This window comes from Macrotis lagotis, chromosome 4 (assembly GCF_037893015.1).
Source record: "Macrotis lagotis isolate mMagLag1 chromosome 4, bilby.v1.9.chrom.fasta, whole genome shotgun sequence".
In the NCBI taxonomy this organism is placed as follows: domain Eukaryota; kingdom Metazoa; phylum Chordata; class Mammalia; order Peramelemorphia; family Peramelidae; genus Macrotis; species Macrotis lagotis.
In genome coordinates, this window is record NC_133661.1 from 157,294,905 (window position 1) to 157,307,965 (window position 13,061).

The 13,061-nt window shown below is 37.0% G+C and overlaps 1 protein-coding gene across 1 annotated transcript in view; it reads right to left on the bottom strand.

Annotated features, from left to right (window-relative positions):
- CLN6 (CLN6 transmembrane ER protein) overlaps positions 1-13,061 on the bottom strand; it is a 35,708-nt gene that overhangs the window by 12,307 nt on the left and 10,340 nt on the right. The window contains exons 2-3 of the mRNA XM_074234487.1: positions 4,904-5,018; positions 24-122 (exon numbers count right to left, since the gene is read on the bottom strand). Of these exons, the coding sequence (XP_074090588.1) occupies positions 24-122; positions 4,904-5,018 (214 nt within the window). The remainder of the gene's footprint in view (positions 1-23; positions 123-4,903; positions 5,019-13,061) is intronic.

Here is a 13,061-nt window from a genome sequence, read left to right on the forward strand (position 1 = left end):
ACCTTTATCTCTAGATTTTTTACCTTGAGTAAGAGAAATGGTGTGATGACATTGTAAGCCATATGAAAGTAGTCTCCCACGCTGGGCTTGTTTAGAGGAAACCATTCTAGAGGGAAAATTATCTGCAGGGAAGAAAAGAGATGCCCATGAGGCTGCTGAGTTTTCTCTGTTAAGTCAAGCAATAGGATACAGGAAGCTTGTCAAATTTCTCATTAATGCTTCTCTTTTCCAGGCCAACTCCCTCCTCCCTAGCTGGATGAGCAGGAAACAAATAAAAATACTTAAGTTATTACTGAATCCCATTTTAGTGTCACATTAGATTTTATAAAGTACAACAATAACCCCATGAAGGTAGGATGAATCCTCTTTTAATGAATGAGGAAGTTGATGTTAGAAAGTCTGTGCCTTGTCCAGAAGTTCATAAATGTCAGTCCAGGAATTCTGATTCATCTTCTCAAACTCAATCTGCGCTTCAGTGAATCATGTTACTGTTTGTAGGGTGGTCTTGGTGGAGAAGATCACGAGTAAAAAGAGCTGCTGCTGACTTTCCAACTGCTTATACATATAACTTGAATTTTGTATGCTATCAAAGAAACAGAAACAATGGATATGCCCAAATGTTGAGGAATGGCTAAGCAAATGTGGTAAGTGAAGATCATGGTACATTGGAGTGCTTAAGAAACTGTGAATATAATGGATACAATAAAGGATGGGACAAGTTGCATGCATGAGGAGTAGAAGAAACAGAGAACTCATGAACACAATATACAAAATGACTATATGAACAATATACAAAGTGACAACATATTTACAAAATGACTACAATGTACAATATGAGTAAATGTAAAAAACTTCCACCAAAAAGAAATATGGGGAAAATGCTACAAAATTCTAAAGAACAAGTTTGCCCCCCAAAAAGCTAGGAGATGGCACCTACCCCTGTTCCTTTTCAGAGGAAAGGGGTTCACAGGTGTGGAACTTCATATATGAGGGAAGAAGGGAGAAAATTTGATTTTACTGATTTTATTTCTCTGCTTTTTCTTTTTCTTAAAAAGTTCAGTCTTTGTTAAATAGAGAAAGAGGACATAGAGAGTGAGAAATGTAAAAATAAAAGATATCAATAAAATGTATTATTTTTATAAAAAAAAGTGAAAGTTAAAGGACACATTTCTAAAATATATAGAAAACTGAGTCAAATTTAAAAGAATAAGAGTCATTCCCCCATGCATAAAATTGATGGGAAGTTTTCAGAAGTGTAGTAACATGAAATAATGCTCTAAACAATTACTGATTAAAGAAATGTAAATTAAAACAACCTTAAGTACCACTTCACATCTATCAGACATGACAAAAAAAAGAAAATGATGAATGTTGGAGGAATATGGGAAAACTGGAACACTAATGCATTGTTGTAAACTGAGACAACTATTCTGGAGAGCAATGTGGAACTAAAACTGTGCATACTCTTTGGTCTACCAATACCACTACTAGGTCTGTATCCCAAAGAGATCAGAAAAAGGGAGAAGAAACTCATGTATAAAAAAATTTATAGCAACTCTTTTCATGGTGGCAAAGAAATGGAAATTGAGGAGAGCCTCAACAATTGGGGAATGGCTGAAATATGAATGTGATAGAGAACTATTTATTAGTAAGAAATCATGAGCAGCTAAACTTCAGAAAAACCTACAAAGACTTATATGAACTGATACTGAATGAAGTATACCGAACCAGAACATTGTACACATTAACAGAAACAATCATGTGATAAACGACTATAACAGATTTAACTCTTCTCAGCAATACAATGATCAAAGACAGTTCTAAAAGATTTGTGATAAAAAATACCATCTGGGATTATGGCGTCTGAATGCAGACAAGAGCCCTACTATTTTCAATTTTTAAAATTTGTTTTATGCTGTATATTTTTTTCCCCTTCATGGTTTCTCCCTTTTGTTCTCAGTTTTCTTTAACAACATGACTAATATGGAATATGTTTAGCATAGTTATACATGTATAACCTATATCAGATTACTTGCTGTGAAGGGGAGGGGGGGAAGAAGGAAAGGAAGGAGAAAAATGTGCAACTCAAAATTTTATAAAAACAAGAATGCTGAAAACTATCTTTGCAGGTATTAGAAAAATGAACAAATTTGTTAAAAGAAAAGTAGGGGAGGCTAGGTGGCGCAGTGTGATAGAGCACTGGCCCTGGAATCAAGAGTACCTGAGTTCAAATCTGGCCTCAGACTCTTAATGATTACCTAGCTGTGTGGCTTTGGGCAAGCCACTTAACCCCATTTGCCTTACAAAAAAAAAAAAACCTAAAAAAAAAAGAAAGGTGAATGTTGCAAAATTATAAAGAACACAGGTTGACACAAAAAAAATTTGGAAAGACCCCACTCCTTTGCAAAGGTAATTTTCAGTTCCAATTCCTCTGGCAAGGAACATTTCATATATTGTTATTTTTGGGGTGAATCTTATCAATTTTGCTGATTTTTTTCTCTTTTTTCCTTTTTTTAAATTTTATTTTTATTTTTATTTTTTTTTAGTTTTTACAAGGCAATGGGGTTAAGTGGCTTGCCCAAGGCCATACAGCTAGGTAATTATTAAGTGTCTGAGGCCAGATTTGAACTCGGGTACTCCTGATTCCAGAGCTGGTGCTTTATCCACTGCTCCACCTAGCTGCTCCTACCCCTCTTTTTCTTTCTGTAAAAAAAAATTCTTTGTTATATGGGATAGTTCTTTGAAAGGGGGAGGAAAAGGGATAGGGAGGAATTTAGGCTATATAAAGACAAAAGATATCAGTAATTTAAAAAAAAACACAACAATCTTGTAAGGTTGGTAGGAATTTTATCTATCTATAGTGATTGACTTGGGTTCCCTGTATGTGATATTTCATCTCCTGTCTCTCTGCTTTGGCACAGGCTGGCCCTATGCCTGGAATGCAAGCCTTCCTCAACTTATCTCTTATACTCTTTAACTTCCTATAAGGTTCAGCTTTTTCATGAGTCTTTTCTAGACTCTCCATTCTATTAGTGCCCTACCCCCTACTACAACACTACTTTACACATATTTTTTCATTTTTCTTATCTGTGTACAAACTGTTTCTCTCAATGGGAAGTAAGTTGTATCTCTTTAATACTTAGATCCTGAAGACCCATCAAAGGGCTTGGCATATAGCAGGTGCTTAATGGACTTACATGAACTGAAGCTGAGTGAAATGATTTGAAATGAAATTATATCTTTTTTTCTCTCTAATTTTTTCTTCCATTTGAATTTGATTTTTTTCACAACAAGGTTAATATAAATTTATGTTTAGCTTAATTATACATGAGGAGCCTATATTAGGTTGCTTTCTGTCAGGGGGAGGGGAAGAGAAGGGAAAGAGATAGAAAAATACAAAACTCAAATCCCTGCCCTGCCCCCCAATCAATGGTGAAAACTATTCTATGTTGTTGGAAAAACGAATAAATAAAAAATATAAAAAAAAAGGAAAAAAATACTTGCTGAATGTCTATTGCATCTCAGAGAGTGACCTGGCTGAGGACACACCAACAGTCAGTGGTAGACAGAACAAACTAGAGCCTAGCATAACTGAAAGCTTAGATTGGAGCAGGGGAAGGCAAGGCAGGCAATGGGGGCTCAGAATGCTATGAACAGAGTAGAAAACACTTTTTCAATATTAGGAAGAAGGAAATAGGAAGAAGGTATGTGAGGGAACTCCCTATATCAATGGTACTTCAGTTGCAACCTAAGAGTCTTAGAGAACAGTCTAGAGCAGAAATGTCAAACTCAAACAGCAATGGAAGTTGTGCTGAACATTCACTTAGAAAAACCACAAGTTAAAATTGTCTAAGTTGTACTGTATTTTTCATTATTTTATTAGACATGTCCCAATTACATTTTCATTGAATTCAGGCTCCATGGCAGTTGACTCCAAGTGGAGTGCTCTGCAAAGACCTCAGGTCTTGGGGTGCTATTCCAGGACTCCTCTCAGATAACACAATTTATAAAGACAAGTTTTGAAGTTTTCCATGGCACATGTATTTTGTGATGAATAAAACAACACATGTTAGGGAAACCCCAAAGTCTCTGCTGGCTGGTGACATACAAGTGGGCACAATTTAAAGCCCTGACCTGCTTGGGGACACAGAGATTTATTTGCTGGTTCTGCTGCCCAGAGAAGAACAAGAAAATTGTTTAGTATTATCCCATCTCTGCACCATTCAGCCACCCTAGCAGGTAACACCTGCTTGGTAAGTGTCAATGTTCTCCTCAAACAAACTGTGTATTGCCTGCCCCCCCCCCAGGACAGCAAGGGCAACTAAGATTTAGGCAAGGACTCTTACCCTTGGATCCCTGGATTTGCCTTGTTTTTCCTTTAAGTTTGTTAACTCTATTTCAATAAAATTAGTTTCTTTCATAAAAATCATATGTATTTTGTTTATGAGTTATTCTGAGAAGGAGAACAAAGGTTTCAGCAGATTGTTACCAGGGTCCATGACACCAAAAAAAAGGTTAAGAAGACCTGGTTTGGGGGAAATCCCTAGTCAACCTATGGTGAAGGTTTTCCTCACTGCACCTCAAATTTTAATCCTCTAAAAGTACAGTTCTCACTCATCAGAACTGAGGTCATCATCCCCCACACCCATCCAACTACATATGCAATCTCTTCCTCCTCCTCCTCTCCTTGCTATTACTGTTAATGGCATCACCATCTAACTTCAATCATATGACCACAGACATGCATACTCATCCATATACACCCTTGCATTCTCCTTCAACACAACTGTTCACTTACCATGCCAAGAAGGAAAATGAGACAATTCAATGGGGAATTATATGTAATGTCTCTTTTTTCTGACATTGATGACAACAATTCTCTTCTTCATAGTCTCCTACTTACCATGGCAATGGGGCGGCCAAAATCCAGAATCCAGTTCTGTAATGTCAAGTAGAACCATAGGTCAAGATGGAAAGGAGAGGTTCGGGACCCATCTTCAGCTTTGCCTGTGGGATGCCTGGAGAGAAATGAAAGCAATTAGGTTAAATCATCATCATTCTCTTTCTTGCCTCCCCTTCCACATTAGTTGCCTTTCATAGGCAGCAAAGTATGGTGGCCAGACCTAAGCAGTAGAAAAAGGGAGCCCTGGGGTCAAGCCCCGTCCCTGATCCATCTTGTAAGTTACTTACCCTCTATGTGCCCTAAGGAAACTTCAAAACTGTACATTTCCTATGAGTTGCTGAACTGGAAGGGAATTATACTCTAGGAGCTTTTCACATCAAAGGAATGCTAGATCTGCCTCCTCCACACCCTCCACACCCCCCTCAAAAGTGCAAAAGACACAAAAAGATATGGGACATTTAAGAGATGCAAAATTCCTTTAAAATTTTTTTTAAGGGGGGGCTTTTTTTTTTTTTTTGCTGTACAACTTAAGTGTCCAACATAGTGGTGCTAGCCTGAGAGGAAAAGAATTGAATTCTGATACTGCTACTGATTCATTGTGTGGTTTTGGATTTCAACTTTCTCATCTTTCAAAATAGAGATGATAATCTATAACTTCATGACTCACTTCTGAGGGCTGCTATGAAGATCAAGTGAGGGCATTCTCTACACACACACACACACACACACACACACACACACACAAAACTAAAAATATTCATAACAGTATGTTTTGTGTAAAACACAGCAAAAATAAAAGCATTCAAAGTTGATAAAAAAAAAAGGGTGACCAGATTTAGGGAATAGTTGACTAAATCACTGTATATGAATGTGGTGGTGGAATAATGTACCTTGGGAAACTAAGACTATAAATGAGAAGATTTAGATCATGGAAGCAGGGTGAAGTAAGCAGGACTAGAAGAACAACATCCACAGGAAATGAAATAATGTAAGCAAAACTGAAAGTTGAGTAACTATTATGATCCATCTTTTTTCTAGAAAAGATATGAGGAAGAACATTTTTTCCTTAAGGCAGAGGTTGACAGGGGAATTCCATGTATGGAATGCAGTTTGTCTTGTCAGATTACATCTCAAGTTGGTTGGTTTTGCCTGGTTCTTTTTCTTTGTTCAAGGGCAGGTTTCATTTGTATGAGGGAGGGTGGAGGAAGGAGACGCATAATCAAAAAATGACCATGATATTTTTCAATGTATCATTAAAATTTATTATAGAAATAAAATAAATCTTGAATCTAGATTAGGCAGAAATTTTAAAAATTCTATTAGGATCATATGATTTTATATCTAGAACGAATTTAAAGGCATCTGGTCTACCTCCTTCATTTTATATAAAAGAAAACTGAAACCCAGAAAAATTAGTAAATTGTAACTTGTCCAAGGTCACACAGGTGAAATGGCCCCACTAAATGTCTCTATCTCTGTGCCTGTTATTCCTTGGTAAGATCAAAGACAGAGAGTAGTTTTATTTCTAATATAACTAAGACGAAACCAACCAAATGGGGAAAAGATAAGCTTGAACATCAGGAAACAGGAGAAATGTGATCTGAGTGAGTAACAGACTGATTTCCTACTGAGTTACCCTCCAAGCATTGGAAATAGAATTAGGAAGATCTGAGTTCAAATTTTACCTCAGATACTTACTAGCTACGTGATCCTAAGCAAGTTATTTAACTTTTCTGCTTCAGTTTCCTCATCTGTAAAACAGAGATAATAGTACCTACCTCATAGGATTGTTGTGAGGATTCAATGAGATATTTGTAAAGTGCTTTACAAACAATAAAGCTCTATATAAATGCTAGCTACTATTTATTATTAGACCATGAAATTATATATTTCAAGAACTTTTTAAAGTTTAAGAGTTGCATACATGTTAGCTGTTATTTCCAAAAATTATATTTTATATATATAAAATATATTTTTAATCAACAAAATAATCTTCCTAGCCTCTTTTCTACTGCTCACCTCCTCTAATCCTATTGAAAACTTAAAAAAATATTTTTTAAAAAGCTTTCATTACAAATATGCATAGTCAAGCAAATTTTTGCATTGGGTATATCCAAAAAATATGTATTTCATTCTTCACTCTGAGGTCTTCACTTCTCTATCAGGAGGTGAACTTCCTGTTTCATCATTATTAGTCTTCTGAAAGAGTGATTGAACATTACACTTTAGTGAGAGTCTTTAATTCTTTCAAAGCTGTTTGTCAGATATTAAGAAGTCTTGTTGAGTGTTAGTAACACCAGGGGTCTATTATGCTATTACAAATACAAAAAAATAGAATATAAGAGATTACATCTTAGCTGGGAAGACAAGGCATATATTTATGGAAAGGTAAATATGAAGTAATATGCTGTTTAAAATGAAAGAACTTAAGAAACCACTAAATTACAGACTCACAATTGAAAACCTGAAAGGTCATTTACTTAAATCCACACTTTAAAAAGAATCTTCTCATGAAACACAGCCAGTTGTCAGTTGAAGACTTCTCCAAAAGGGGAACCTAGGCCCTTTGGAGAAAACCTGTTGTACTCTGGGGTAGCTCTAATTGTGAGGTCATTTTCTCCAACATTAAGCTAACTCAAGCCGCTTGATACTCAACCCAACATTACTTTGCTTCCCTAAAAAGAAGCAATGGTAAGTAAGATGGAGATTTTGAGACACTGAGGTATAGTGGAAAGAAGCCTGGCTCTGACAAGACCAGACTTCAAACTCTGGCTCTCTGACCTGAATTCATTACTCCTAGCTCATGATTGTGTGCCCTCTCCCTCAGTTAAGATAATTAGTTTCGTCTGAGCAACAATTGTCTTGATTTTTGATGATGTTCCACATGCTTATGCTTTTTCATTCATTCATTTATCCAAGTCATTTATAAATATCCCCCTATTCTGAAAAGTGAATGGAAAAAAAAAACATGGCCAAGCCCAGATTCCACAGGTTCCTCTTAGCAAATTCTCCTTCCAAGGTGATAAGGAATTCTTAATGACTAATCTTTGGAACTAGAACCCATCCCCAATCCATCTACCTATCTGATACCTAATGAATGACTAAACTACTGTCTTGTCCATTTTCCTATCTTTTCCATAGGAGGAATATGAGAGATTTTGTCAATTCTTTTGCTAAAATCTAGTTATGTTTATAGCATCCCCCCTGATCAGTTTGACATTAATGTCCAAACAAAAAAAAAAGAAAAGAAAATTAGTCTGGCATGACCTATTCTTATGAAATTATTCTGGTTCTTGAGGATCACATCTTCATTTAAGTCCATTAATCATCTCTTTAATAACATGTTCTTTGCCAGGATGAGAGTGAAGCATATTAGCCTGAGATATTTCTCTATTCTATTCTTTTTTTTTTTTTTAATTGGGACATAATCTACATCTCCAGTTGTATGGTTCCTTTTCTATTCTCCATGATCTTTTATATTAAATTTAGCTCAGCAATCATAGCTGTCCATTCTTTCACCACCCTGGGAAATAGTTCATTTAAGTGGTCTCACCAGCACTCTAATTAGCCTTTTTTCATTCTCCCCATTTGCCCTTTTCTTCTGTTATTTACAAAACAAAGATAATTTTCCTTGGTCAAAAAAAAAAACAACAAATGATGAGTTTGATACTTTATCATCCCTTCCATCCCAAGTATTGAACCTATCTCTTATTTGGTCCTCTTATTATCCCCAACATATCAAGTTCATCTAATCCAATCTCTTTGTTTTGGAAAGACAATGTGATGTGGTAGAAGAGATGCTAGACTTGAAACACAGAGATGGGTTCAAATCCCACCACTGACAAGTGGACCATGGGCAAGTCATTTAACCTCTCAGTTTCATTTGTTAAAATAGGAATACCTAGACCTAGAGTACTAGTTTCAAGGATTGAGGTAGTGATACAGAATGTAAAATGATTTTACTAACCTAAAAGAACCTAAATGTTACCTATTGCTATTTTCACAGATGAAGAAACCGAGGTCCATAAAAATTGAGAGCACTGGACTAGACAAAAGGGCATTTTTATTAAATAGCCTTGAGTAAGTCACTTCATCTGAGACTCAGTTTCTCATCTGTAAAATGAGATGTCTGTCTCCTTCACCGAGATCTAGTGGGGCTCAAATGAAATAAGGGATACAAAAGTGCTTTGTGAACCATAAACTGATATAGAAATGCTAGGCAATAACATTTTCTGCCTTAAGTTACACAGAGTTAGTGACTAAACCAGCACTAGACCCCCAAGAATCCTGATGTTAACTAGAACTGGGGATCCTCCATTTCATCATAATGCCTCCTTAACAAATAAATGGGAGCCAGGAACTCAAAGGCAGATTGTCAGAGGATGTTGGCAGAAATCTGCATGAATTTCCTCAACTATAAGGAAGAAGTTAGACTAGATGGCCTCTGCAATGTCTTTCAATTCTAGATCTTTGGTCACATGAACCAATACATATATTCATTTTCACACTTCTCTATCTGTCCCATTCCCATTAGAGGGATGTAGAGTTAACAGGGATAAGAGGGTTGTGCAGGTAACAAGGATAACAATATCTAACACCTCATTTACCTCACATGGCTAGGAAGGAAGCTATTCCTAAAATAGCGATTTTCCAGATAATCAAAACTAACCCCACTTGGTAGTAATGCTTTTTTTTTAGGCTTTTGCAAGGCAAACAGGGGTAAGTGGCTTGCCCAAGGCCACACAACTAGGTAATTATTAAGTGTCTGAGGTCAGATTTGAACTCAGGTACTCTTGACTCTAGGGCCGGTGGCTCTATCCACTTGTGCCACCTAGCTGCCCCCCCCATTTTCTTAAAGAAAAACTTTTGCTTGAAGACTAAATGAATACAAATTGCTCTATTTTGTTAGTTCTAGTGTCCGTTTTTTCCTTTTTTGTCTCTTCCTCTACATTCAAAAGTAACCACCTCTCACAGCTTTTTTGGTGTACTTGAATTTTGCAGACTCCTCCTCCCCTCTAATTTGCAACTACTAATCTTCCAAGGTCCAGGAAACTGATAACTATGCTAGTTAGAAATATGTATGGATAAATAGCAAAAAGGTTCAGAGTTAAGGGCTTCACCACAGAGAAAAGTACAAACAAGACCTAGAAACAGTGATTTCAGTGGCCATTGTCACTTAGAGGTTTGAGGCTAAGTGCCAGATAAGTGAAATTTCTAGAATTTTTATCTCTGCTGTACAATATAAGAATTTAGTTATCTTCTGAAATTCTCTGCTAGGTCTTATAGAAATACCAGCACAATCAAGAGTTTTTCTTCTCCCTCCTAACCAGCTGATCCTAGTTTCTCATATCTATTTGAAAAATATTTAGTAAATTACTCCTAGGCTAGGTTTTGGGGAATAAGAAGTTAAACAAGGCTAGATCTAGTAGGAGAAGATGTCACATGCCCAAATAATTATAGTACATAAGTACACAGGAAAGCACCAAAGTATCTTCATCATCATTAACTGGGGATGTAATAACACATTTATAGAAGGCTCAATGGTTTGTCAAATCCTTTATTTTATTTTTACAAGGCAATTCAGTTAGTGACTTGCCCAAGGTCACTCAGCTATTAAGTATCTGAGGTTGGGCTTGAACTCAGGTACTGTACTCCAGACTCCAGGGCAGGTACTCTATTTGCTGCGTCACCTAACTGCCCCTATCAAGTCCTTTCTTTACAGCTATCCTATGTAGTAGATAGCATCAGCATCATCTCCATTTTGCAGACAAGAAAACAAAGACTGAAAGTTTACTATCTACTCAGATATGTGAGGCAACATTTGAACAAGTCTCCTTATTCCAAGGGCAAAACTTTCCATCCTGCCTCTGAGGGATCAGTGAAGATTTCATAGAGATGGCATTTCAGATAATTTAAGGCTTAGGTAAAATTTCATTTGAGAGGAAGTTGGAAAAAGGCACCCAGATACCCTCACTCATCATCATCATCATCATCATCATCATCATCAATAATAACACTGTATATTCTTTTTTTAAAAAATGTATACTCTTTAAAGTTTGCAAAGTGCTTTGTAGGTACTGTCTCACTTGATTATCAAGAACACCCTTGTGGGGGTGGATAGGTGGCAGAACCTTCCCCTTTATTGATTATCCTATATATCTTCTATTTATCTTGTCTGTATAGTTTCTCCTCTATTAGAATGTTGAAAGTATTTATTCAGGGGTGGCTAGGTGGCGCAGTGGATAGAGCACCAGCCCTGGAGTCAGGAGTACCTGAGTTCAAATCTGGCCTCATACACTTAATAATTACCTAGCTGTGTGGCCTTGGGCAAGCCACTTAACCCTATTTGCCTTGCAAAAACCTTTAAAAAAAAAAAAGAACACCCATGTGAGGCAGGTATGCAGATGGAGGAGGGCAAGGCTGACAGAGTAACTAAAGTTGGCGAATTCTATGATGAATTTGACCAGACTGGTCCAACCTCCTCCCTTAATGAAGGCCCTGGGAAGTGAGCTGCAGAGCTGCTAAGTGAAAGACAGAGGTGTTTGTATCCAATATCAATACTTTATACACTTTACTGCATGGGATGATGGGATGAGGAAGAAATGGGTGAAGTTTGACTGGAGGGAAAAGAGGCCCTGGAGTCATTATGAGTTCACCACATGACACCAGCCCCACCATCAGCCCCTGCTTGCATTCTCCTACCTCCACCCTCTTTTCCACCTCTTCCTCTGGCAAATCACTAACACAATTGCTTCTTGAAAGGCAAGTCACAGAATAGGCCCTGCAGCTTCACTAGCCCTTTACCTCCCCAGCCCCAAACCCCTTTCTCTGGCCACCCTCCAATTTTCCATCGCAGTCTCCCTCCTTTTAATATAAACTCTTGGGGAGGCTAGGTAGCATAGTGGATAAAGCACTGGCCCTGGAGTCAGGAGTACCTGGGTTCAAATCCAGTCTCAGACACTTAATAATTACCTAGCTGTGTGGCCTTGGGCAAGCCACTTAACCCCATTTGCCTTGAAAAAACCTAAAAATAATAATAATAATAATAATAATAATAATAATATAAACTCTTTCTAGCTTAAACTTGCATCCACTAGGTCATGTGCCTGGCTGCTTGGTTGAAGCTTTTTTCATTCACTCACACATAGCCTAAAACTGGAAACGTAGAGTGGTGTCAAATGGCTGAACATCAAACTCAGGAGTCTGAACTTCCTTTGGAAGCCAATTAGAAGGCAATGACAGGATCAGAACTATGCATAAGAAAAAAATTAATCTTAGGTCAGATGTGCAAAAATGATTCAAGCAATTCTTTTTGTAGTGGCAAAGAACTAGAAAGTAGGAGGGTACACAGCAACTGGGGAATGCTGAAAAAAAGAATGATAGATGAATGTAATAGAATACTACTATCATGGAATAGTTTCAGTAAAATCTGGGAAGATATATAAACTGATGCTAAGTGAAATGAGCAGAGCCAAGAGAACAATTTACAAAACAGCAACAATACTAAGAAAAAGAACCTTGCTAAATTTAAGAACTCTGATATAATGACTAACCATGATTCTAGTAGACTGATGATGAATATATTCTCTACCTCCTGATAGAGAAGTGATAAAATCAGGGTGTGATATATATTTGGGGACATGAATACTATGGAAATTTGTACTGTTAAACTATGTATATTTGTTCCAAGATTTGTTTTTCTTTTAAATTGGAAAGGGAGGGTCAGCTAAGTGGGGTAGTAGATAGAGTATCAGTCCTGGAGTCAGAAGGACCTGATTTCAAATCCAGCCTCAGACACTTGACACTAACTAGCTATGTGACCCTGGGCAATTTCCTTAACCTTGACTGCCCCCCCCCAAAAAAATTAAATGGGGAGAGGCTGGAAAGGAGGAAAAATAAATGCTTATTAATTGAAAAATGAAAGATTAAGAAAAATGTTAAGCTTAAAGCTATAATGAAGAATGAAGTAGAAGAGAAGAGAAGAGAAGAGGGTACAAGTAGAAAACCTATTAGGAAGAATAATAATAGGGATAGAAAGGGAAGGATGTGAGAAAGGTTGAAAAAGAAGACTCAGTAAGAGTTGGTGACTTACTGAAAGGTGAGAGGAAAAAATAAAGAATGGTGAAAGGAAGTGAGAGGAAAAAATAAAGATAACATC